Raw genomic sequence first — 26,878 nt, 5'->3', positions numbered from 1 at the left:
GGAAGAATTGGTCCAACAGAGGGAGGGAGATAGGAGGGAAGGACTCAGACACTAAGAGATAGAAAGATGCTAACTAACCAACGCTTCTAAAAGTGCAGTCTGGGAATACCAGGATGCCCAAATCATTCAGCAGCAGAATTTACTGCAATTCCATCATCACCATGAAATTTCAACTTTATTTACTCTTCAAAGTCTTTCCCTCCACTATCAAAGTCTATATTTTCAATTTTCAGTCATTTAACGAAGGGGGGAAATAACATCTTTGCACTTTTCAGGAAAACTAATATAAGTTGGGGTGAGTTGAACAATGAAATGGCAATAAAATGTCTATACACTTTCAAACTGCACTGAGATTTATTTATTTTGCCTTAACAGAAGAGACTCCAATACTTTGGTCACCTGATGCGAAGAACTGACTCATTGGAAAAGACCCTGATGCTGGGAAAGATTGAAGGCGGGAGAAGAGGGGACGACAGAGGATGAGATGGTTGGATGGCATTATTGACTTGAAGGACATGAGTCTGAGCAAGCACCAGGACTTGGTGATGGACAGGGAGGCCTGGCGTGCTGCGGTCCATGGGGTCACAAAGAGTCGGACACGACTGAGCAACTGAACTGAACAGAAAAAGGCACTCAAGAATCCTGAAACAATTAAATCTGTTGAGGCTTGAGTTTCTACTGGAGAGGAGCCAACTGGAGTTGAATGGGATAAGAACAGTATTCCTTGGTCCACATTAAACGGAAAAAGGCTTCCTGGTGGCTCAGACGGTAAAGCGTCTGCCTGCAATGCGGGAGACCCAGGTTCGATTCCTGGGTCAGGAAGATCCCCTGGAGAAGGAAATGGCAATCCACTCCAGCAGTCTTGCCTGGAAAATCCCATGGACGGAGGAGCCTGATAGGCTTTGGTCCATAGGGTCGCAAAGAGTCGGACACGACTGAGCGACTTCACTTCATACAGATCGTGCACATGAAGAGGTGGTTGGGGAGAAATTTCACAAAGCAAACACGTATTTAGAAATACTATTAGAAGTTGAACACAGATCCAACAAAATCCTGAAGTTGTTGAATAGACAAGTTTGTTCCTCTAAAGCTGGTGATTAAGGCTTTAGCTAAGGTCTTCCTTCCTGACTGTAGTACTGGAAGCCCAGCTTCCGTTCTCAAGCCTCATAAGACCTGGGCAAAAGAAAGGAAGAGGAGCTGAAATGCAGATCATCTCAATTCCTTGTTCCTAGAAGGGCTGATGAAAGATTGAGAAAAGACAGGGGAAATCATCACCTCTAATGTTGTTGGGGAATCATTCAATTCATGCCAGGCCACAACACTGCAGATTAAAGATACTTGATTTAGGTAGCCGTAGGGAGAAGGCAATGGCACCCCACTCTAGTACTCTTGCCTGGAAAATGCTGTGGACAGAGGAGCCTGGTGGGCTGCAGTCCATGGGGTTGCACAGAGTCAGACACAACTGAGGGACCTCACTTTCACGTTTCACTTTCATGCATTGGAGAAGGAAATGGCAACCCACTCCAGCGTTCTTGCCTGGAGAATCCCAGGGATGGGGGAGCCTGGTGGGCTGCTGTCCGTGGGGCTGCACAGAGTTGGACACGACTGAAGCGGCTTAGCAGCAGCAGCAGCAGCAGCAGCAGGGTGACAGTATTTGAGATCTGATCTTAGCTCTTCTAAAGAGTGCTGAGCCAAGTCTCTAGGAGAAGCTGACACCCTTCAGTGGTAAATGATCCCCAGGCACCTGTGTTCCTGAAAGCTAAGGATGTGGAATATTCTGGTCTATTTTATTCCTATGATCAACTGGATTTTCAGTATGTATTAAAGAGTGCTAATTTTCTGAAAATAATGGGTAGTAAAATAAACCAAGGCAGTCTCATCACTACTGACACAAGTGTGAGTGATTTTGTTTCTTGATATAATTAACTCAATCCTCATAAGGACGCTACTGTTTTTTCCCAACTTACCAGTGAGTTTCAGTCCTAGCTTGGCCAGTGATTAGCTAGATCTTGGAACATTTCTTACTCTTTCTCCCCTTTCCTTCTTATCTATAAACAGACCTAAATTATGTCACAAGGTAATAATTAAAATTAAATGGCATGAAGAAATAGAGTCTGAGACAGCAAAATTTGATGACATGTAGGTGAACAGAACTTGTGGCTAACAAGTACTGCAGACAAAAGGAGAAAGAAATGAACTAATCAGAAATTATGAAAATACAGATGTACACTCATAGGAAATACTGCATTTACAGGAATTCTGTTCTTTTGGTCGGGGTTTGGGGTAAACTCATTTGAAGATATATAAACTGTGATCTAAAAGCACCAAATACCAAATGATGGTAGCGATGACTAATGTATTAACGTCAAACCCATGTATTTCTAAAATAGTATCCATGTATGACACTGTCCCCTCTGAGAACCAGTGAACTAGAGCTACCTAAATCAGCACAGAGTGTAATCTTAAAGATATAACATTGAGGAAAAACTGCCATTCTAATATGCACGGGGTGTTTGGCATTGTAATGACTGGGGAGGCTTGCTGGTGGGCAGGGGGTAAAAATGCTGGATGTTCAGACCTCGAGGAGACTACACAGTGTAGGACTGCTTGTTAGCTCTCAGGACTCTCAGCTTCCTTTCATGACAAAGTTAAGTGCAGGGTAAACAGAAAGTACAGTTGCACACCCTGTTTCCTTTGACCTGTAGCTTTCTGAGGACTTCTTAGAGAGATCAACTTGGTCAGAGTTATAGATCTATGGTGTAGCCTATGCTTCTAAGCCTTTGTGGTTATAACTGCAGGTAAGAAGTACATGCTAGTCACTTCCTAGATAGGCTCACAGTAAAATGACAGGTCAGAAGAAAGAGCATTCTGTTTTCTGAAATAGATATTGCCCAGTACTTGGAGTCGTGGTGAATAGCAGAGTAATTTATTTTTTTATTTTTAGAGTGATAGCTCTATCAGTAATGGACTGTCTAATTAACAGTGGTTCCAATAATAGGAGCATTACTGTAAATTCCCTACATTCAAACCTACAAGTTGCTCACTTTCAAAGATGCAAGCGTCGTCCACATGTCAAATCACCCGAGTTAGGGCACACGTCTGGCATACACTGCCGCGTGCAGGCACCCTCTACAACTGCTTCTGTGTGATCCGCTGTGTGGTACTGCGTAGTGTGCAGTCGTTCAGTGTCTTCACTTCAGGCCCAGACGTCTGGAAGTGGTGTGAAAGCAGCAGGGACGAGCCGGGGTCTCCTGCTGCTGAGGGTCCTTCAGCTCTGCCGTCTCCCAGCCCCTCTTCCTCCTCCTGCCCGTTCACTCGATGCCAGCCCCTGTGTGCCACCTGCTGTACTTTCTACCATACTGTAAGATTAAAAATATTTTCTATTTTTTGCATTTTAAAAATGTATTATTTGTGTGAAAAGTATTATAAACCTATTACAATGCAATACTGTGTACCCAATTGTGTTAGTTGAGTATCTAGGCTAACTTTGTTGAACTTATGAAAAAATTAGACTTAGCGAAAGTGCTCTCAGAAGGAAAATCATTTATATGTACAGGACTTAACTGTATTAGATGACCTAGCAAAAGCCTAGAGGTGCAAAACTTCAGCTTCCTGTTCTGCTAACAACACCTTCTTTCCTATGTCTCTCCTGATAATTAAGGTCAACTGCGGTGGTCCCACACAAATCCTTCCATCCACACATCCCCAGGGGAAAGGAAGAAATAGGCACTGGAATGTTTTCCCCTCACACATCTCTCTTCTTTTCTTCAGGGGAAACGGGATTTCTAAGAAGCCCACAGAAACGACCTCTTTCCATCCTACAGGACAGAACTGACCACATAATCACCCCTGCTCTTGAAATGGCTATGGGAAAGGGAATTGCCGCTGCTCAGAATGCTTGTCATTAATCCCTGGGCCTGGGCGTATTGCTGCCTGCACAAAACTGGGTTCTCTGGATTGTTAGGAAACTGGGAAGTGATTGTGGGGCCTCTGGGTGTACTGCAGTTTCTAAAACCAAGATCTCACAGATTCAAACTATTAATTTCGGCATTCATGGAAAAAAGAGAAAGAAGCTGGCATTCTTTTTCTCATTTTCTACCTCATTGCTATTAATAAAGGAAAACAAGTTGGGTGGAATTTTCGGAAAATGGAGCCAAGATTTTAAACTCTTAGGAAACTTGACCTAAACAACCAGGAGACCCGAGTCTGCCACCAGTAGTGATGGGACCCTGGGTACTCATCTATAAAGTAAGAAAGAAGGAATTGGATTCATCAACAGTAGGTCACTTCTCATTTTAAGTTTCTGTAAGGCTTTATATCAGCAACTAAGTTATACATGAGAGTTTTCAAGCTAAAGGTAATTTTGTGACCACTTTGTGACTTGATCCCCAAACCTTGTGCCCTATTGATTCTAAAGAATCAGTGTGTCTTCAGCTCAGCTCAGTTCAGTTGCTCAGTTGTGTCCGACTCTTTGCGACCCCATGAGTTGCAGCACGCCAGGCCTCCATGTCCATCACCAACTCCCAGAGTTCACTCAAACTCATGTCCATCGAGTCAGTGATGCCATCCAGCCATCTCATCCTCTGTTGTCCCCTTCTCCTCCTGCCCCCAACCCCTCCCAGCATCAGAGTCTTTTCCAATGAGTCAACTCTTCGCATGAGGTGGCCAAAATACTGGAGTTTCAGCTTTAGCATCATTCCTTCCAAAGAACACCCAGGGCTGATCTCCTTTAGAATGGACTGGTTGGATCTCCTTGCAGTCCAAGGGACTCTCAAGAGTCTTCTCCAACACCACAGTTCAAAAGCATCAATTCTTCAGCGCTCAGCCTTCTTCACAGTCCAGCTCTCACATCCATACATGACCACTGGAAAAACCATTGTCTTGACTAGATGGACTTTCTTTGGCAAAGTAATGTCTCTGCTTTTTAATATGCTGTCTAGGTGAGTCATAACTTTCCTTCCAAAGAGCAAGTGTCTTTTAATTTCATGGCTGCAGTCACCATCTGCAGTGATTTTGGAGCCCCCCAAAATAAAATAGCCATTGTTTCCACTGTTTCCCCATCTATTTGCCATGAAGTGATGGGACTGGATGCCATGATCTTAGTTTTCTGAATGTTGAGCCAACTTTTCACTCTCCTCTTTCACTTTCATCAAGAGGCTCTTTAGTTCTTCTTCACTTTCTGCCATAAAGGTGTCTTACAAACAATTTATTTGAAGAGGAAGAGAATAGATAGGAGAGATTCAAGCTCATAATTCACATTAATATTCTGACAAGCAGAATCACACTCAGATACTTTGTTTATGGTGACTCTATCAGGGAACAATCGTTTTGAGTCAGATTTCCCAAAACAGGGTTACTGAGTGGTCAGAGAAGAATTAGCTGAGAAATAAAAATAATTTTAGGAGATGATGGATTAATAACAGTTAAACAGATTTCTTTACACTGAATTTCTCAGAGAATTGATAATGCTAAAGTATACTGTGAATCTCCAAAAGGGATATATTACCTTCCAACTTTCATTTTGATTATACATTGATATTTATTTTTCATGGAACATTCAATTTTTCCCCATTTAGCAAATAATCTCATGTATATATAGTGGTATAAATAAAAAAATACTTTGAAAAACATTTTTTTTTTGCTATATGAAAATCTTTCCTTTCCAAATCTCTTGCTGAACTAGTTTTTAACAGTTCTGACCCACTGATGATAAGATGCCAATTTAATACACTGATCTATAAATAGATTGCAGAGAAGGCAATGGCACCCCACTCCAGTACTCTTGCCTGGAAAATCCCATGGACGGAGGAGCCTGGGAGGCTATAGTCCATGGGGTTGGGAAGAGGCTGACACAACTGAGAGACTTCACTTTCACTTTTCACTTTCATGCATTGGAGAAGGAAATGGCAACCCACTCCAGTGTTCTTGCCTGGAGAATCCCAGGGACGGGAGAGCCTGGTGGGCTGCCGTTTATGGGGTCGCACAGATGTGGACACGACTGAAGCGACTCAGCAGCAGCAGCAGCAGCATAAATAGAATGTAAGCAATATGTGAGACACACTCGTGAGACTTACTGCACACACCACTTTGTGTGCACGCATGCTCAGTCACTCAGTCGTGTCTGACTCTTTGTGACCCCATGGACTGTAGCCCACCAGGCACCTCTGTCCATGAAATTTTCCAGGCCAGAATACTGGAGTGGGTTGCCATGCCCCCCTCCAGGGGATCTTCCCGACCCAGGGATGGAACCCAGGTCTCCTGCGTTGCAGGCAGATTACTGCTGAGCCACCAGGGAAGCTCACATACCACTTTATTTAGTATTAAACAATATAAACCCTGCCTTCATATTATAAAAATATATTATTAGAGGCAAAACACTTTTTATTCCTTGTATTTGACTGAGTTCTCAATGTTCATTTTTAGGCCACCTTTGAGAAATATTTAGAATAAAGGTTCTGGAGGAATGTACTTTAAGAAAGGTTAAACTATTTTTCCAGATATTTTATTATAAACTATAGATGAGTTTAAGCTCATTTAAAAGAAGAAAGAGCAGGAGTATCACAGTAAGGAAAGAGCAGAGATGTTTTTAGTGCTTATAAAAATAAGTCAGTCAACTAGGGATTCCAGGCAGAAGTCACACTAAAGCTGTTGGCGAGTCCCAAATTATAAAGTCTGTGCTTGCTTCAGCAGGACATATACCAAACTATAACGTCATCTTTGTGGAAGCCAAACCGCATAAAAACAGGAGTGGGTGTCCACTCTTTTCTCACGCAACTAGAAAGAGACAGGTATTGTTTACCTAGCATAAACTCTCGCTGTCTGCAACACAGTAGAACTGGTGGTAAGAAAGAGCAGCAGAAGGTTTAAGGACATCTATCAGAGGGGTAAGCTGCACTAAATGAGTTTAGTAGAGGAAAGCAGGCTTGGAAAAAAAGAAAAAAATAACATATCTTTCTCACAAGTGTCAGTTTCCCTGAGCATAAACAAGACACCGTCTATCAGTGAGCTTGGGGGAGCAGAAATGGCTTCCAAGCCTAGAGATGCCCAATATCTAAGAACCAGGAAGAGAGGGAACAAAAGTTCAAGGTACAGCCTTGTCTCTATAACAGAGTTGAAAAATAGCTGCAATAAATATTCATTAAGCAAATACTCAGGCTTAGATATGTTGAATGATTGCCCAAGTCCATGAGCACTTTGACGTGATTGTGAAGGAGACTTTTTAGAGCCCTGATTTACATTTTTCTTGGGTGGGTGGCAGAAAGCATCAAAGTTTAGCAAAGAAAAAGGACATAAAACTAATGGGCTGGCACATGGACACACCCCGTTTGTCTTCAATCTTCATTTTTTCCTTTGTTTTTTAATTGCGGTAAAATTGACATATAACATTGTATTAGTTTCAGGACTACAGTATAATGATTGGATATTTGTATATACTGTGAAATGATCACAATAGGTCTAGCTACCATTAGTCCTTGGTACAAAGTCCCATAATTTTTTTTCCTTGTAATGAGACATTTTAAGATTTACTCTCTCAGCACCTTTCAAACAGACAATAGAGTATTATTGACTGTAGTCACCATGCTATGCATTATATTCCTGAGACTTTTAAATTTTATAACTGAAAGTGTGCACCTTTTGGCCCTGTTCACATATTTTGCCCACCTCCCAACACCCCCGTTCTCAAGCAGGGGTCCGCAGCCCCAAGCCCGGGGACTGCTCCCTGCCCGCAGCATGTTAGGAGCCAGGCCACACGGCAGGAGGTGAGCACCGGCTGACTGGGCAAAGCTCACATTACCCCCCGCACCATCCGCCTGCCTATCCATGGGAAGTTTTCTCCCAGGAAACTAGTCCCAGGTACCAAAAAGGCTGGGACCACTGGTCTATGGCAACCACCAAATTGTTCTCTATTGGTTTGGTTTTCCATAGTGCAATACCCTCAAGGTCCATCCATGTTTTTGCAAATGGCAATATTTCATCGTTTTTTAATGGGTGAGTAGTATTCTACTGTGTAAATGGTTTCCCCTTGGTATCCCTGGAGAAGGGATAGGTTACCCACTTCAGTATTCTTGGGCTTCCCTGGTGGCTCAGCTGGTAATGAACCTGCTTGCAATGCAAGAGACCTGGGTTCGATTCCTGGGTTGGGGGCATCCCCTGGAGAAGGAAAGGCTACCCACTCCAGTATTCTGGCCTAGAGAATTCCATGGACTATACAGTCCATGGGGTCACAAAGGGTCGGACACGACTGAGTAACTTTGACTTCACTCGGTATCTGTAAGGAATTGATTGGTTTCAGGACCTCCAGGATACTAAAATCTGTGGATTCTCATATTTCATAAAAATGGCGCAGTATTTGTGTATAACCTACACATATGCTCCCATAAACTTTAAATCATCTCTAGATTAAGTACTATACCTAATATAATGCAAATGTCATGTAAGGACTAATCACTGTAAATACAGTGTAAATGTGATGTAAATGGTTGCTGGTGTATGACAAATTCAAATTCTGCTTTATGGAAATTTCCAAGAAAATTTTTTTTCTCGAATGTTTTTGATCCACAGTTGGTTGAGATTGCAGATGTGGAACCAGTAGATATAGGGGCAGCACCTTTTTACACCCAGTGATCCATCCATGGAGACTTGGGTTACTTCTGCATCTCGGATATTGTAGATAACGCTGCAGTGAACACAGAGGCACAGATGCTTTCTGAATTAGTCTCCTCTGTTTCTTCAGATTCGTATCAGGATGCTTTCCCAGTGGCTCAGTGGTAAAGAATCTGCCTGCCAACGTAGGAGACTCAGGAGACGTGATTTCAATCCCTGGGTTGGGAAGATCCCATGGAGGAGGGCGTGGCAACCCACTCCAGTATCCTTGCTTGGACAATTCCAAAGACAGAGGAGCCTGACAAGCCATAGTCCATGGGGTCACAGAGTCGGACACGACTGAGCGACTTTCACTTCACAGTAGTTCTATTTCAAGTTAATTTTTTGAAGCCTATGCATGCTCTTCTCCACAGTGGCTGCACTAATTTACATTCCCACCAACAGCGTGTGAGGTTCCCTTTTATCCACATCCTCACCAACACTTGCTATTCTTGTCTTTTTGACAATAGTCATTTTAACAAGTGTGGTTTTGATTTGCATTTCCCCAAGGAGATCAACCCTGGGATTTCTTTGGAGGGAATGATGCTAAAGTTGAAACTCCAGGACTTTGGCCACCTCATGCGAAGAGTTGACTCATTGGAAAAGACTCTGGTGATGGGAGGGATTGGGGGCAGGAGGAGAAGGGGACGACAGAGGATGAGATGGCTGGATGGCATCACGGACTCAGTGGACGTGAGTTTGAGTGAACTCCGGGAGATGGTGATGGACAGGGAGGCCTGGCGTGCTGCGATACATGGGGTCTCAAAGAGTCGGACACGACTGAGCGACTGAACTGAACTGAACTGAATGATTAGTGATGTTAGTCATCTGTATGTCTTTGAAAAAAATGTCTCTTCATATCCTGTACTCTATTTTTAATTAGATTGTTTTTCTATTATTGAGTCATAATGAATTCTCTGTATATTTTGGAATATTAGCCTCCTATCAAAAATATGGTTTGCAAACATCTTCTTCCATTCATTAGATTGCCTTTTCATTTTTATTTTTTGATGGTTCCCTTCACTGTGCAGAAATTTTCTGGTTTGATGGAGTCCTACTCATCGACTCTTGCTCTTGTTGCCCTTTCCTTTGGTGCCTGACCCCAAAAATCCTCACCAAGACTGAAGTCAAGGAGCTTATTGTCCATGGGTTTCCCTCGGAGCTGTATGGTTTCAAGCCTCACATTCAGGTCTCTAACCAACTCAAGTTGACTTCTGTGCGTGGTATTAGAGAGCAGCCTATTTTTTTTCTTTTGCATGTAGCTGTCCCATTTTCCTAATACCATTTATTGAAGATACTGTCATTTCTCCATTGAATATTCTAGCTTTCTTTATTGAAAATTAATTGATCATATATGTGTGAGTTTACTTCTGAGCTCTCAGTTTTGTTCCATTAATCTATGTGTCTGTTTTTATGCCCATATGATTAATATATGTTCATTTACCACCCTTATGGCAGAAAGTGAAGAGGAACTAAAAAGCCTCTTGATGAAAGTGAAAGAGGAGAGTTAAAAAGTTGGCTTTAAGCTCAACATTCAGAAAACTAAGATCATGGCATCCGGTCCCATCACTTCATGGGAAATAGATGGGGAAACAGTGGAAACACTGTCAGACTTTATTTTTTGGGCTCCAAAATCACTGCATATGGTGATTGCAGCCATGAAATTAAAAGACGCTTACCCCTCGAAAGGAAAGTAATGACCAACTTAGATACCATATTAAAAAGCAGAGACATTACTTTGCCGACTAAGGTCCGTCTAGTCAAGGCTATGGTTTTTCCTGTGGTCATGTATGGATGTGAGAGTTGGACTGTGAAGAAGCTGAGTGCCAAAGAATTGATGCTTTTGAACTGTGGTGTTGGAGAAGACTCTTGAGAGTCCCTTGGACTGCAAGGAGATCCAATCAGTCCATCCTAAAGGAGATCAGTCCTAGGTGTTCACTGGAAGGACTGATGGTAAAGCTGAAACTCCAGTACTTTGCCTACCTCATGCGAAGAGCTGACTCATTGGAAAAGACTCTGATGTGGGGATTGGGGGCAGGAGAAGGGGACGACCGTGGATGAGATGGCTGGATGGCATCACTGACTCGATGGGCATGAGTTTGAGTGAACTCCGGGAGTTGGTGATGGGCAGGGAGGCCTGGCGTGCTGCGATTCACGGGGTCGCAAAGAGTTGGACACAACTGAGCGACTGAAATGAACTGAACTGAACTGACCCATTTCTGTGAAAAGAGCCCTTGAGATTTTGGTAGAGGTTGCACTGAATCTGTAGACAGATTAGATAATATAAACATGTAAACAGTATTGAAGCTTCTGATTCTTGAGTATAGAATGTTTTGACCATTGTGTCTTCTTCAGTGTTTTCATCAATGTCCCAAGATTTCATTCACCAGGTCTTTTATTTCATCATTAAGTTTATTCCTTGATACTTTATTCTGTATTTTTTTTTTTTGCAATTGTAAGGGGAATTGTTTTATTTCTGTTTTTGAAAGTTCATTGTTAGTATATAAAAATACATCAGAGTTTTGTAAATTGATTTTGTACCCCCACAAATTTCCCAACATATCTACTAGTTCTGATACTTTTTTGGTGGGATCTTTAAGATTTTTCTAGACATAAAATTGTATCAAGTGCAAGTAACCTTAGTTCTTCATTTCCAATCTGGATGACTTTTACTACCATGTCTTGCCTAACTGCTGTGGCTAGGACTTCTAACATTATGTCAAAAAAATAGTGGTTAAAATGGGTTTTTTTTGGTCTTGTTCCTGATCTCAGAGGAAAAGCTTTCAGTGAATACACTACGATGTTAGCGGCGGGATTATCATATGGCCTTTATTAGGCTGAGGAACATTTCCTCTATACCCACTTTATTAAGAGGTATTTCTTTATCATAACGAATGTTAGCTTCTTTCAGATGCTTTTTCTGCATCTATTATGATGATTATGTGATTTACATTTCTCTTTGTTAGTGTGGTGTATCACAGTGGTTGTTTTTTAGATGCTGAATCCTTCTTACATTCCTGAAATAAATTCCACTCGGTCATGTGTATTCTTATAATGTTTTGTTGAGTTTGTCTTGCTGATACTTTGTTGAGGATTTTTACATATACGTTTATGAGGAATATTAGTCTATAATTTTCTTGTGTATGTGTGTGGTACCCTTGTTTGTTTTGGTATCAGGGTAATGATAGTCTCATAAAATTAGTTTGATTTTTTAGAAGAGTTTGAGAAAAATACATATTTAATCTGCTTTGAGTGCCTGGTAGAATTCACCAATGAAGTCACTTGGTCCTGGACTTCTGTTCATTGGACAGTTTTTGTTTTCTGATTCAATCTCCTTACTACTAATTTGTCTATTCAGGCTTTCTATTTTTTCACAATTCAGTCTTGGAAGATTATATGTTTCTAGAAACGTATCCACTTTTCTAGGTTGGCCAGTTTGTTGGCATATAATTGTTCACAGCAGTTTCTTCTGATCGTTTGTGTTTCTTTGGCATCAGTTGTGTCTTCTGTTTCATTTCTGATTCCCTTTGAGCTTCACTTTCCTTTTTTATTTCCTTAGTGAATCTAGCTAATGGTTTGACAATTTTATCTTTTCAAAAACTGGATCTTAGTTTCACTGATCTTTTCCACTTTCTTTTTAGTCTCTATTTCATTTATTTCTTCTCTAATGCTTTTCTGCCTTTTTCTAAAATGAGGTTTTGTTTATCCTTTTTCTAGTATTTTGAGGTTGAAAAGTTAGGTTGTTTATTTGAGATGTTTCTGTTTCTAGAGGGAGTCTTGTATCACTAGGACTTTCCTTCCTTTTCAGAACTATTTTTGTTGCATTCAACAGATTTTGGTGTGTTGTATTTGCATTTGTTTCAAGGCATTTTTTGATTTCTCCTTTGATTGTTTCATTGACTCACTCACTGTTCAGTAGCATGTTGTTTAATCTCCACACATTTAAGGTTTTTCCAGTTTTCTTCTTATTCTTATTGTATCTGATTTCTAGTTTCATACCATGGGTTCAGGAAAAAATGCTTCCTTTGACTTCAGTCTCCTTATTGAGACTTGCTATGTGGCCTAACATATGATCTATCCTGGAGAATACTCCACGTGCCCTTGAGAAGAACGTTGCACGTGCCCTTGAGAAGAACGTGTGTTCTGCTACTTTTGAAAAGAATGCTCTATACATGTGCTCATTGCATCCGGTCTAATGTGTTAAGGCCAATGCTTCCTTCTCGATTTTCTTTCTGAATGGTCTATCCATTGACGTAAGAGAAATAACAAAGTCCCTTAGTATTATTGCTCCCTGTAGGTCTGTTAACATTTGTTTTATGTATGTAGGCGCTGCTGTGTTGAGAGCATAAATATTTATTAATACAAGTGTTATATTCTCTTGGTGGATTTATCCCTTCCTCATTATGTAACGCCTGTCTTTGTCTCTTATCATTATCTTTGTTTTAAAGTCTGTTTTGTCTGACATGAGCACGGTTATCCCAGCTTTCTTTCTGCTTCCATTCGTGTGAAGCATCATTTCCATTCCTTGGCTCTCAGTCTGTGTGTGTTGTTACATCTAATGTGAGTTTCTCTTGTAGGCAGTATGAAGATCAGGCCTTATTTACTTATCTGTTCAGCCATCCTATGTCTTTTGGTTGGAAGATTTAGTCCATGTACAAAGTGATTATCAACAGTTATGCACTTGATGCTATTGTGTTAATTGTTTTGTGACTGTTTGTAGTTGCTTTTTCTTCCCCGTTCTCTCTCCTTGCATTTTAGTGGTTTCTGTATGATTAAACTCCTTTCTCATTCATTACCATTTGTGTATCTACTCTAGGCTTTTGCTTCATGGTTAGCATGAGGCTCACACAGGACGGCCTAAATAAAACAGTCTATTTAAGTTGATAACAAGTCCAGTTTGAGCACATTCTAAAACTCTATTTTTACTACCCCCCTGTATTCTGTTTTTGATGTCACAATTTATATCTTTTTATTTTGTGTATCCCTTAATTATTATAGTTATAGCTTTTTTTAACCACTTTTATCTTTTAACCTTCATATAAGCTTTATAAATCACTAAGAAAAACCTTTACTGATAGAATTTTTACTTTCACATAATTTTATTACTAATTAATACTCTTAAGAAGTCCCTTTACACTTCTTGTAAGACCATTTTAGTGGTATGAACTTGAGCTTTTGCATGTCTGGAAACTATCTTTCTTTTGATTCTGAACGACAGTCTTGATGGATCGATTATTCTTGTTTGGAAGGTTTTCTCTTTCAGCACTTTGAATGTATCATGCCACTCTCTTCTGATCTGAAAAGTCTGATCGTCTCATGGGGCTGTCCCTGTGCACAATAAGTTGTTTTACGCTTGCTGTTTTTAAGATTCTCTCTAAGTTATGACATTCTAATTATAACGTGTCTTGGTGTGGCTCTTTTGGGGTTCTCTTTTTGGAATTCTCTGGATCTGAATCTGGATGTCTATTTCCTTCCCCAGCTTAGTAAAGCTTTGAGCCATTGTTTCTTCAAATAAGTTTTCTACCCCTTTTTCTCTTCCTTTTCCTTCTGGACTCTGTAATGCAAATGTTATTTTGCTTGAAGTCGTCCCATAGGAAGCTATCTTCACTTTTTGGCATTCTTTTTTCTTTTTGCTGCTCTCTTTGAGTGAGTTCCGCTGCCCTGTCTCCAGATCACTGATTCTTTCTCCTGCTTCAATTAGTCCACAGTTGAATTCCTCTAGTATATTTTCCAGTTCAGTTATCGTATTCTTCAGCTACGTGATGCCTTCTATTTTCCTCTCTTTGCTGAAATTCTCACTATGTTCATTCATTCCTTTCTGAGTTTGGTGAGCATCTTTATGACATTCCTTTGAACTCTTCACCTAATCAATTATCATTTTTACTTCATTAAAGGTTTTCTCCCCACCCCCCCACCCACCCCGGGTGTTTTTCTTATTCTTTTATTTGGAACATATTCCTCTGCTTCTTAATTCTGCCTGATTCTATCTGTTTCTCTGCATTAGTCAGGACAGCTACCTCTTCCAGTCCTGACGGAGAGGCCTTGTGTAGGGGCTGAATACCTTGAGCAGGGTACTGCTCAACCTTGCCCTGCATCTTGATTTTCTCTTGATGGGTCTCATTTGTTAAGTGTGCCAAGTGTCAATGTTCCTAAGGGAGGATCTCAACACCTAGTTTCAGGCTGATTGGGAGTCAGATCCTCAGGCAGAAGCTTTAAAAGTATGAAAATATACATCATCCTCTGAGACTTTAGCTGTAAACTCTGCTGACCTCTAGAACAGGCAATTTGGTGATATTGCTCTGGTGACGGTTGCAAAACTCAGGGCTTTCGATGGTCTTTAAGCTTCTCACTGGGACGCACTACTGAGCTCTAGCACAGCCAAGGAAGAGCACAAGGAAGGGTCCCTCTTAATCCTTAGATGTAGTGGACCTGAGGCCTGCCCTTCAGGTCAAAGCGCTAGACAAGCAGGTGGGTGTTTTTCACAGGAAGATCTGGAGTGAGTTTCAGTCTGTGCTGTGCCGTGCCTTAGGGGTCGCTGCCTGCCAAGAACTGCCTCTCAGCTTGTTTTAGTCCCATGGGGCCCAGAGACACCAGTTCCCCTGGCCACCTGACAATCGTGGGGCGCACACTACTGACTTTAACAGGCCGTGGCCAACTGCAGGAGTGGGGTACACCCATCAGCACCAGCTAGCAGGAGCACAAAAGTGGGGCCCTCCGGCCACTCAGACCCTGGAGGCCCCCGGCCTCTGTGCCTTCATCAGACATGTTAGGTTGGCTAACAAATCTTCTGCACACGTGTTCTAGGCACTTTTCAAACTACTGCTTGACACTCAGTCCCAGGCTGTCTAGGTCTGCAGCTGAGCCCTTAAGAGTGGCATTTCTGCTCCCTACAGCCATTTGAGTCTTCCAGATGCAAGCCCCTTTCACTTTCAGTGTCTGATGTTTGAGGGGCTTGTCTCTCAGGTGAGGTCTCAAGAACTGGGGTCCTGGTGCTGAACATGAGCCCTTCACTCTTCAGGAATAAGCTCCATGTTCTTATTGTGGGTGAACACGAGCCCTTCACTCTTCAGGAAGAAGCCCCACGTGCTTGTTGAGGGGTGAGCACAAGCCCTTCACTCTTCAGGAAGAAGCCCCACGTGCTTGTTGGGGGGTGAGCACGAGCCCTTCACTCTTCAGGGAGAAGCTCCGTGTGCTTGTTGGGGGTAAACACGAGCCCTTCACTCTTCAGGAAGAAGCTCCACATGCTTGAGGGTGAACACGAGCCCTTCACTCTTCAGGAAGAGGCTCCGTGTGCTCGCTGGGCTTCCAGCTGCAGGCGGCCACACCAGCAGTGTGGTTTGGGAGAGACCATATCTCTGCCTCATCTACCTTCTTGACGTGGGCCTTTTATCCTTTTTTTTTTAATGAAGGAGCTGTTCAGCTAGTTTTCTGCTCTGTTTTCGAGGAAATTGCGCCCTGTGCCGCGGTGGACTTGCTGTTTCCGCGGGAGCAGGTGAATTCAGACTTATCCCACACGGCCGTCTTGAAACACATCTCACACAATTCTACTTCAAACTAGAATGTTATTTGTCATTTAACAGTGGTTTAATATTCCTCTACGGTTTTACTTCTCCAATAAACAATAGTTTAGGTTAAAAGAAGATAAATTTATTTAAACTATTAACCTTACCAAGATACCTAACTAGACAACATTGCCACCTAGTGGTCCAAACGTACTGTGGTCATCACCTTTGGGGTGGGAGGGGGGTCTGAGGGGTATGCCTGGGAAGTGCATGTTAATTGTGATGCCAAAATCACACCAAGGGCATAAAACTCTTGCAGAGCAAACTCATGCTGACATTCCATTGGAGAACCCCAAACTGCACCAGTTCCACAGAGAAAAATGTACCGTAACCATTGAAACAAGCTTGACTTGCTTCACTTATTCATTTCCTTTTCTTTGAACTTTTAGGGTTCATTTTTTTCAGTCCCTTGTTCACCTACTGCTTGAAAACATTTTCAGTTCTCTCGTCGTTACAGAAGTGATGCTAGCCTACATCACCGTGACCAGGTAGAAATGCAGGAGTCGGGTTGCTAACGGTGCTCAGAAGCTCCACAGGGGATCAGCCTGAGCCTTCCCAGTGATCTAGAATAATCAAGCAAGAGCTTGGCTGTGGTCTACACAAGATGGAACTTGAAGGGACAGAAATCAGGGAGAAGGCCGCGAAGCATGGAGCAGACGCAGCTTCGGCTGAGGTCCCCAGTGTTCTAGAGATAAACATTCTTAGCAAACATCCCTCAGGGCCTCTCCTTTAGGTAAAGTCAGATACTCGGTGCTTCTGATGATTGACTAGGAAGGTTATGTAATCCGTTGCTTCTGCAACTAGGCCACCTGTGGCAACCACCATCAGCTTCCCAGAAGGCACAGACGGGCTTGAAGGAACATGCCCAGGATGGACCATTACCAGGACGCCCCTAATGTGTGCTTGCCAAGCCTCATCTCTGACCCTGTGCAGGTAAGACCATCACAGATGCTGAGAGCACAGAACAGAACAGCCATTACGTCTTGTTCAGCTTGCTTTTGATGAAATAAGGATAGAAACAGAAAACATCAGTGTAGATCTCTGCAAAAAGGAACCAAGAGAAAGCTGGAAAAGGTAATTTTCAGAAATCCAAATATGTGCTTCTCCAAAATTTGCATCAGAGGCTGAGTTATGCCCATGCAAATGGATCTTAGCTCAAATTCATGTTACAAAAATCTGGAACACATCTGCCTTCCCCCTATGCAAATCTAGGAAAACAGCCATTGCTTCTTACCTATAATAAAAAGAATCTCCACTGCAATGTCACTGACTGTTGTGCTCCGAGTCGTCGACAGGTCATCGTTGCCAATGAAGCAGACGTTGTAAGGTACCGTCACGGCAACATAAAACGTCGCCAATAGAATAAGCCAGTCCCAGCCGGCTTTGAAAGTGCTAAAATGCAAAAGTATGAATTTGGACTTCTTTGCGTCAGAAACTTTGTACTCCGGAAATGCTGGTTTGTCCACAAAGACATTCTGTGGATAAAGACAGAGAGGAGAGGAGGGGAAGCACAGCATTAGAGATAAGGAGCAGGGAGAGCTGCTGAGAAACACATACCGTGATACTAGGCCTTACAAGAGACACTTAGAAGCTGGTGATGCAAAAAAATAGAGAGGTAGAAATTAAAACTGGGCAAGGATCTTTGTTATAAGTAGCAGAAAAATGCAGAGTGTAGTCATCCATGCTAATATGTGAGTAATCTGGACTTTTGTTCATGAAGAGTAAAAAGATCATTACCCAAAATGTCACCTAGAAACATCCAAAGTTGCAAGTAGAATCCTACATACATTATAAACACCAGATACAGCTAGTGGTGGGGACATTCCATATACTTATAGTTTTGAGAAGACAGTCATTATGTAAAGAATATATGTAAAGAATACCTGAAATTCTTCTAATAACAGCAAAGGTGCCATTTTTTTCTAGAAAGGATAAAGCTATATGATCAAATTTGGTTGTAAATAGCTGTTAACACAGCTGTCTTTCAAAATACAAGTAGATTGTACTGACTACTCGCGTTATGGTTGTTGGTGAAGCTTCCAGTTGGGAACCCAAATCTCACAACCTCGATGGACATGGGTTTATTCTGACGCTGGCTCGCCCTTGTTAAGATGGCAAAGTGAAAAACAGTTACTTAACAGTTATTATTCAAGTCATGGGAGGAGAAAAGCAATGTTCACTGTGCAGCTGATTAAACGCAGAAGAATAGCTGGAGTTTTTATAACTGCAAAAGCACTCCACTTTGAAAGCAGTCCAAATTGATGAACACTTCCCTTTATTGCGACGAGACAAAAGGAGGCCGAACAATAGGGCGTGGGGAAATTTGACAGTCCGTGACCAGATACTTGCGCACCTTGCTTTGACCTCAGTTAATGAGAATTACAAGCCAGGTAATGGAAACTTAAAATTGAAAGTTACATTGAATGAACAGTTAGAAGCTCTGACGTGTGTGTCACTTGCAGGTTGCAGTGTGTTTTTCTCTCAGGCATTGAGGGAAGAGCAAATTAAGATGACATGTTCAGGGATCCCTAAAGTACCTGGGGATTCAAGAAAGATTCAGAGCAGTCAGGAGCATGGGCTCTTTCGCGGTGACTCTCTGGAGGCCAAACACTCCTGCTCCCTTAATATGAACGCTGCTTCTGTCTTGCGTCTCTCCTTGGCAGGCGCTTACAACACAAGCGTCTACTTCCGGGTAATGGTCCCACTCCACCCACCTGGGCACTTCAGAGACCCAGGATCTGAGGGGGGGGTTGCATCCCTCCTTCCTGACGGTTCTTTCCTGTCCCTCTGCTGCTGTGTCTCTGCTCCACTCAGCCCCTGACTGGGCCTGCCTCCGTCGCTTCAGTCTTCGGCTTTGGGAACTAGTTCCAAAGGCAGATTAAGCCATAGAATTCAGAGAGGAAGAAGCAAGTAGCACCTGCTGGGCTTCTCATCAGAGCTGATGTGGGTGAGGGAAAGAAAGACTTAGGGGCTGTTACAGACTTGGAGTCTCAAAGCTGATAAGCACTGTATTTACCATAGAATGGGACAGAGTCCAATATGATTTTTTCCCCAAATATTTTCTATAATAACACATCACCAAAAGCCATGGAAGAATATCTCAGTTTGTATCCAAATAAGTCTTCTATCGTGTTATAGAAATGAAATTCTGACTTTGTTTCAGAGAGAAGCCAGCTCCGGGAGTGAAGGCTGTGAAAACTCAAGAAGGAAAATATTTTTTCATTTGAGGTGTGTGCACTATGTGAAGCATTAGTGGTGCTGTTGCAAAGGTCAGCAATGTAATGGTTATCTCCAAAAATCAGAAAATAAATCACACCACTTCATTTTTATAGGCTACTCAAAATACATTAAAGTATTTTAAAAGATACTGAGAATCTAATGCATCTCAGCTTAGACTTAAAGTTTAAAAGGTTTCTCATTCAAATTCTGCATACATCTTGACACACTCAAGATTGAAAAAAGGGGTGCAAAAAAGAGACATCCTTCTCCTCTCACTACTCTATTTATAAAGCTTTATCAAAAACCTTTGGAATGGAAGAAATTTCTTACAATTGGAAAGTGTGCGTTTAGCAAGTACGGAGAAAAAGGCGTATTTATAACCCTGAAATATAGGAAGTTTGCCTACAGAATAATGCAACCAACTGTGCCCAATTGCAGTTATCACTCATGAATTAGGATCATATTCTTTAGCAGAAATGGTGTTTGAGCTGTGTAACCTCTGCTATGCTTAGTTGCTTAGTCATGTCTGACTCTCTGTGACCCCGTGGACTACAGCCCACCACGCTCCTCTGTCCATAAGATTCTCCAGGCAAGAATTCTGGAGTGAGTTGCAATGTCCTCCTCCAGGGGATCTTCCCGACCCAGGGATCCTGCATTGCAGGCAGATTCTTTACCAGCTGAGCCACCAGGGAAGCTCAAGAACACCGGAGTGGGCAGCCTACCCCTTCTCCAGTGGGTCTTCCTGACCCAGAGATTGAACCAGGGTCTCCTGCACTGCAGGCCAAGTCTTTACCAGGGGCCAGGATGCTCTACCTTCCACTAACAAAAATCGGTTGTAGGGCACCACCATCTTTCTTACGACTGACGACATGTTGACTAAGAGAAGGCGCTGCCTGCTGTGTTGCTGCGGAAGTGGCATAACTGGGGTCGCTGCAGAAAGGACGGGAGCAGGTCTGTCTCAATCGTCTATGCTGCCCACAAGCAAAAACTGGGCCAGCAGGACTTCTCTGCAGACCCAGCGGTTAAGACTCCACGCTTCCACTAGAGCGGGCCCAGGGTTTGATCCCTGCTCGGGGAACTAAGATCCCACACGCCGCAGGGAGTGCCGGCATGCTCAGTCACCCCCGACTCTTCGAGGATGTATTATTAAATCACAGCGCTTCAGGCCGAAACCTCATCAAGGCTAACTATTCCATAAACTATTCCTGCAACATGTCTTTGAAATCAACTTCTGAATAAACAAAGGGATGGGAAAATGTCTCTACAGTGATCATGCTGGGTGATTGCAGGGTAGCATATGCCTTCCATGACGACCAGCCCAGAGCCCTGTCGGTCATATTTGGGCATCGACAGCACTGTCCTTTCAAGCTCTCAAGCCTGCCATGGGATCTTTTGAGTTGAAGGCACTTGCATCATCCCAATGTCACTGAATAGAATAACCAGTCAAGGAAACCAGAAATTAAAAGCTGTTTCCAAAGTTAGAGCCAGTAAGGGCATTAGTAATAATGTGATTCTCAGAGCTTGCTAATGGCCGGATGAGCTAATTTGTTCCAAGCTGAATCACATATTCTTATTGCCCAGAACTGTATCAGAGAAGACGTGGGGAAGGGTTAGGGTCAGGGGACTCCTGGTTGCGTCCCACCTCTGCTGGTTCCGCTTCTGATATTTCAACTAAGTTGTTCTTTTCCATCATTAAGATGGAACTAATAAAAATCATATCTAGTACCGGCTTGCTGTAAGAATCAAATAATATGATAATAGCAAAGGGGATTTGTAAATAGCAAAGACCTACAAAAATATTAAGAAATCTTTCTTTTGGTCACTTGAATGTTATTATATTCAGAATTTCCAGAAGACTGACGTTTAGCCAATAAACTGGGCCATTGTTTCCCCGTCTCTAGTCTCTCTGCCGTCTTTCAGCCTTCAGCTCTGTTCTCCTTGAAATAAGATGGTGAACAGGGCTCGTCCTGCCTCACGTTTCCTTTTCAGAAATTCTGTACCACTTGCACTGGCAGAGTCTCCATGTTGATTGGACCCCCTTCATTACCATGCAGTATTTTAATGCTCCGTCCTGATGTGTGTAATTCTTAAATAAATGCAATTTAGCAAATTAGCCAATTAGTGGGAGTTATGATTTTTTAAATAAGATTTTCAAGTGCTGTTCTGTACTTTGCTGAATCAGAAGGGGAAGAACAGCACGTTCTGTGAATGCATTTTTACGCTCACTAAGACTTGGTACATTTAAGTGACTCTGGGCTAAAGGCTAGTAGAGTGTCTTCTTTCAGCATCTCAGAGTCTCAGGCTAATATTTGTTCAGGTGCTTTGCTGGCTGGTTTGCATAGAATAAAGGCCAGGTGTGGTTACATTTGTTTCTTCCTAGAACTTATGCTGTCACTAAGGCTGACTTGGTGAATGGAAGCAGGTGTAACAAGGAACCAGGAGAAGGATTCATGATCTAGTGGTGAGCCACGTCTCAGGTGTATCCCTGGATTCTCAGGAAATCAATGTGACATACAGGGTTCCCTAGAGAATCTTTACACTCAGCCAAGACAAACTAAACGGAGCGTGACTCTGAACAGCGGTACCTCCAGATCAACACCAGCGTGAGTGATGGCCCTGGAGCACAAATGGGTGGAAACGGTTTGGCTTCCAGAGAGAACCGCTCTGAGGCAGAGCCGGCTCTGCAGCCCTTCATGTTGGATGGCACGCCACCCCGGAATCTCTGTTCATAAAACTCAGACAAGAGGATACTTTGTGCCTCTGATGCAAGACTGTTTTAGCAAACTGTGTGCACATCAGATTAGATAGTTTTGAGTTCTCCATGTAAAATGAGATGCCAAAGAAGCTCCTGTGTCCCTCACTCCCAGAACGTAAGCACCTGAGGTCAATTCCAAACTAGCTCTGGTTGTTCACATGATTTTTCTAAAGTCACTGGCAAGTCAGACGCTGAGTCTTGATGTCTGACCCCCATAGTCAGGCATATCCCCAAAGTTGTATGTTCTGGAGATTTTACCATGTAGGTTAATGATATTACCATGATTTGAAAAATCACCTTTGAGTATCTACAATCAAGCAGGTATAGTTCTGGATTTCTAGTGAATTCTCTTTGTCCTAGGAACCTCTGATGAAATTAACTGGCAAATCCTGCGGGACATGGGCCACTTAAAACTCTGTGGAGTAACCTTTTATAAGCACAGTTATTTGCTGTGGCTTTGGCCAGATGACCACCAGGTTTCAGAAAGTTGCCCTACTATGATTTACTAAAAGTTAACTTAAAAAAAAAAAAAAAACTATAAGGTATATGGCATGTCATTTCAAATCCAGTGTTCTTAGGTGTGAAATTCCCAATTCTGTGTTGCATAAAATGCAAATTTCTAAACGGAGTAATGACTGATCTGTTCATGGCTCCCTGGGATGAAAGCATTCAGTGAAATTAGATAAACTGCAAAACAGATGGAGTGAAAATTAAATTTGAGAAATTTTAACCAACAAACGATGAATGTGTAATATAACTTCTTCATAAAACGCAACCAGCCTCATTTGCAGTCTCTCTAGCACCATATTGTACTGACTGGAATAATATTCTAGGCTGTGATAACACTATGATTAATCATGTTTATTATGGAAATGCCTTGTGACTGCTGACCTTACCCAGTTTGTTCTTTATAGGAAAGTGCAAGTCAAAGTGGAAAAAATCTAGGAAAGTCAATAAACGAGTAATTGGAACCTTTCTTTAGTGAATCAAACATTGCCACCAAGGGAAGATCTCGCATTCATAGTGTACACACATACTACCTACATTGTTTATTTTCAGTTTGTTCTTTTCTCTTCTTTGCAGGTGGCCAGAGATGTGATAAAGGACTGCTCTGCTTCGTCTCCTGGCTGAATCAAAGTGGGTTCCAGCTTTTGATCGTCCTTTGGCTTTGTCTGGGGGAAATAAAACTCATTAAGCACCAATGAATGTATCATTTGACCCCAAGAATGTCATTTTGGCAGTTCCTTCTCAAGAGCACACAGTACATGTTTTTCAACACCCCAAATTATCTGCCGACTTCTAATGACGTTTAATTTTGGTTCTTTACAATTTATATATTTTTATCTTCATGCTAACATCATTGTTTCAATGAAAGCAAAACATATGAGAGCACAGAGAAACTGTCAAATAGTTCAGGAAAGCACTAAATAAAAAGCCCTACCCCTTCCTGCCTGCTGTTTCACGTTGGTATCCCTAATTTGACTTTCAACTTTTTTTTCTCATTTTTTTTCCCAGAAAAATATCCAATTGTGTGCTATATCACCACATTCATATTTATTCTTGCATAAATGGAAATTTACAATAAAACTATTTGCATATTACTTTTCCCCATCAAAATAATGTAAATCACTTCTAATGTGCACGTTAGAGTTTGTCATTCTTTTCTAGAGCTAAAAGTGTGCCATGATAAAGATATAATTAGCCCTATTTTCTTTACTATTTCCCTATCATGAACATGCAGATTTATCCAGCATTAAAAAAAAAATCTGTGTAGATAATGTGCAAAGAAAATTCTTATATGCATAGCACTGTGCATTGATGTGCCAAGGTATTCAGTAAATAAATTGCTAACAGTGGCTCTGCAGATTTTAAATTTTGGTATGCATATTCCAAATTTAATTCCAGCAACTTATACTCCCAGCAATGCTGAGTGGATGTGTCTGCTTCACCACACACATCAAAATTATGAAATATAAAAATAAGTGTTGCCTGATATTTTGTGGAGACGGCGATGGCACCCCACTCCAGTGCTCTTGCCTGGAAAACCCCATGGACAGAGGAGCCTGGTAGGCTGCAGTCCATGGGGTTGCGAAGAGTCGGACATGACTGAGAGACTTCCCTTTCACTTTTCGCTTTCATGCATTGGAGAAGGAAATGTCAACCCACTCCAGCATTCTTGCCTGGAGAATCCCAGGGACGGGGGAGCCTGGTGGGCTGCCGTCTATGGGGTCACACAGAGTCGGACATGACTGAAGTGACTTATCAGCAGTGGCAGCAGCAGCCTGATATTTTGATAGCTGAAAATGCCATAAAATTGTTTGGACTTGCATTTTTAAAATGATGAACGTGAATAAGTTTCAGGTATATATTTATTGTCCATTTGCATTTATTTTTATGAAGTCTCTTCACATTATTTTTGCCAGTTTTGAAATTAACCTGGCTCTTTTCTATCTATTTTTAAGAGCTTTTGTATCTTAGTCACCATTTTCTTGTCACACATGCTGCTGACAACGCCCCCATTTTGTTACTTGACCTTGAATTGTATTTATGCAGTATAAAAATTTCACAATTTTATGTTGCCAGGCTTATCAATATATGAATTTGTGGTGTCTAGGCTTTATGTCCTGCATAGTCAAACTGTCTTCACTCAAAAATTAAAAAAGGAAACAAAAATTATTAAAAAAAATTATGCCTGCTTTCTTCCAACATGTTTGTGTCTTTTTAAAATTTTAACATTTAAATCTTGAATTCAATTGGATTCTATTTTAGTAAAATTAGGTAAGTATCCAGCTATTTTATTTTCTTTCCAAAGGTCTACTGCTCAAGAGAAATAAAATTTGATTGTATGACTTAAAGAAACATTTAGTCTTTATTTGGTCAGTTGGTGAAGATACAATTTCATGCTATATAAATTGTATATATATGACAATAATTGTCATAGCTATGGTTTTTCCAGTTGTCATGTATGGATGTGAGAGTTGAACCATAAAAAAATCTGAACGCTGAAGAATTGATGCTTTTGAACTGTGTTGTTGGAGAAGACTCTTGAGAGTCCCTTGGACTGCAAGGAGATCCAATCAGTCCATAAAAGGAAATCAGTCCTGAATATTCATTGGAAGGACTGATGTTGAAGCTGAAGCTCCAATACTTTGGCCACCTGATGCGAAGAACTGACTCATTGGAAAAGACCCAGATGCCGGGAAAGATTGAGGGCAGGAGAAGGGGATGCCAGAGGATGAGATGGTTGGACGGCATCACCGACTCGATGGACATGAGTTTGAGTAAGCTACAGGAGTTGGTGATGGACAGGGAGGCCTGGCATGCTGCAGTCCATGGGGTTGCAAAGAGTCGGACACGATTGAGCGACTGAACTGAATTGAGAATAATTACAAAATGTAAAAACTGAAAACGTATTTTTCTAAGCTTCATCATCAAATCTCTGTAGTGCTTGGAAGGCTGTCTGATTTCTTTTCATAAAACTTATTTGGGAAAAAAAATGACTTGGTTTCATTGCTACACTGAGGAAGTCATCTAACTATTATTGATGGCCCACATGCCAGGGCTTATTCTAGAGCCTCGGTATAAATAAATTTCAATTAATTCTCATCCTCAGTGAGATAAGCATTATTACCCTCCATTCACAGAGGAGAGTACTGGAAGGCTGATGGTGACTACATGGCTACTTAGGGAAGGGCCAGTCTGTGAAGCCAGATTGGTCTAAAGTCTCTACTTCCACATGCAGCCCGGGTCCGTCAGTGAATTAAGTCCATATTCAAGTGCTGGTCGGTGTGAAGTGGCCCACAGTGAACGTGTGTCATAGTCACAGCCCCTCTGACTCTGATCTCTAGGCGTTTCAAGGCCTTTAATGACCTCCCATTCTCAGGCCACACTGGGATGCTTTCAATGACTGGAAAATAAGATGTTTTATTCATTGCAAAAGTCTAATCTGATGTTACATGTTTTTTCATTGCTCATTTTTTGCTTCAAACTTTGAGGGTATATTAAAATGAAATGATGTATCACTGTAGACATGAATCAATAAAAACAGATTAACAAAACACGACGCAGAAGATCAAAAGGGGTTCCCTTCTTTTCAAAGTGCCAGTGAACAAAGCCCATTTCATTGTACTACTAAAAGTTAAGATTGAGTCTTCACGTGTTCATTTTTTTTTGATCTGCATAGAACTCTCATAAACTGCACCTGAAAATGTGATTATTAATTCATCAGGGTGTAACTTTAAGTATACTTAAATTGGATGCTGGCCCGAGTTTCACGGTAACATCTATAGGAACGCACTTGGAAACGCAGTGGGCTCCTTGTGCACCCTCAGTCGGCATCGTGCCGTGCGCCGCCAGTGAGGTTACAGCGCTGACTACAAAGTGGGCCAGATTAGAGGTCTGTGACAGCCAGCAAGCCAAGTCCCAGCTCCGTGGAGACGTTTAATTATTGGTGAGACTTTCCAAATCAAACAAAAGCAATTTTATAGTCCTAAAAGAGAACCCCTCAAAGGGAAATGTCAGAGAAATATGTCTTGGTGTTGGCTCTAAGCAGAAGAAAGAAAAAAGGTTTCCTTGAAAAGTTTTGTTCACAATTTAAGTGTCTTCAGGAGTGGGATTGAAAGATCATTCCACATAGGTGATCTAAAATCTCCCAAGCAAAGGATTGAATTTCCAGATTGGTAGCTCCTGAATGAGAAAA

The 26,878-nt window shown here is 41.8% G+C and overlaps 1 protein-coding gene and 1 non-coding gene across 2 annotated transcripts in view; one reads left to right on the top strand and one right to left on the bottom strand.

Moving 5' to 3' along the window:
• Positions 1-26,878, bottom strand: part of KCNH8 (potassium voltage-gated channel subfamily H member 8) — a 471,946-nt gene that overhangs the window by 194,948 nt on the left and 250,120 nt on the right. Inside the window, exons 4-5 of the mRNA XM_068978142.1 lie at positions 23,224-23,351; positions 17,440-17,680 (exon numbers count right to left, since the gene is read on the bottom strand). Coding sequence (XP_068834243.1) covers positions 17,440-17,680; positions 23,224-23,351 — 369 coding nt within the window. The remainder of the gene's footprint in view (positions 1-17,439; positions 17,681-23,223; positions 23,352-26,878) is intronic.
• TRNAC-GCA (transfer RNA cysteine (anticodon GCA)) lies at positions 751-823 on the top strand. Its single transcript has one exon. It is a non-coding gene; the product is annotated as a tRNA-Cys (tRNA).

The sequence above is a fragment of the Capricornis sumatraensis genome, chromosome 1, assembly GCF_032405125.1.
Source record: "Capricornis sumatraensis isolate serow.1 chromosome 1, serow.2, whole genome shotgun sequence".
Taxonomy (NCBI): Eukaryota; Metazoa; Chordata; class Mammalia; order Artiodactyla; family Bovidae; genus Capricornis; species Capricornis sumatraensis.
The sequence above is the reverse complement of the archived record's forward strand: the minus strand, read 5'-3'. Positions and strand labels throughout refer to the sequence as shown.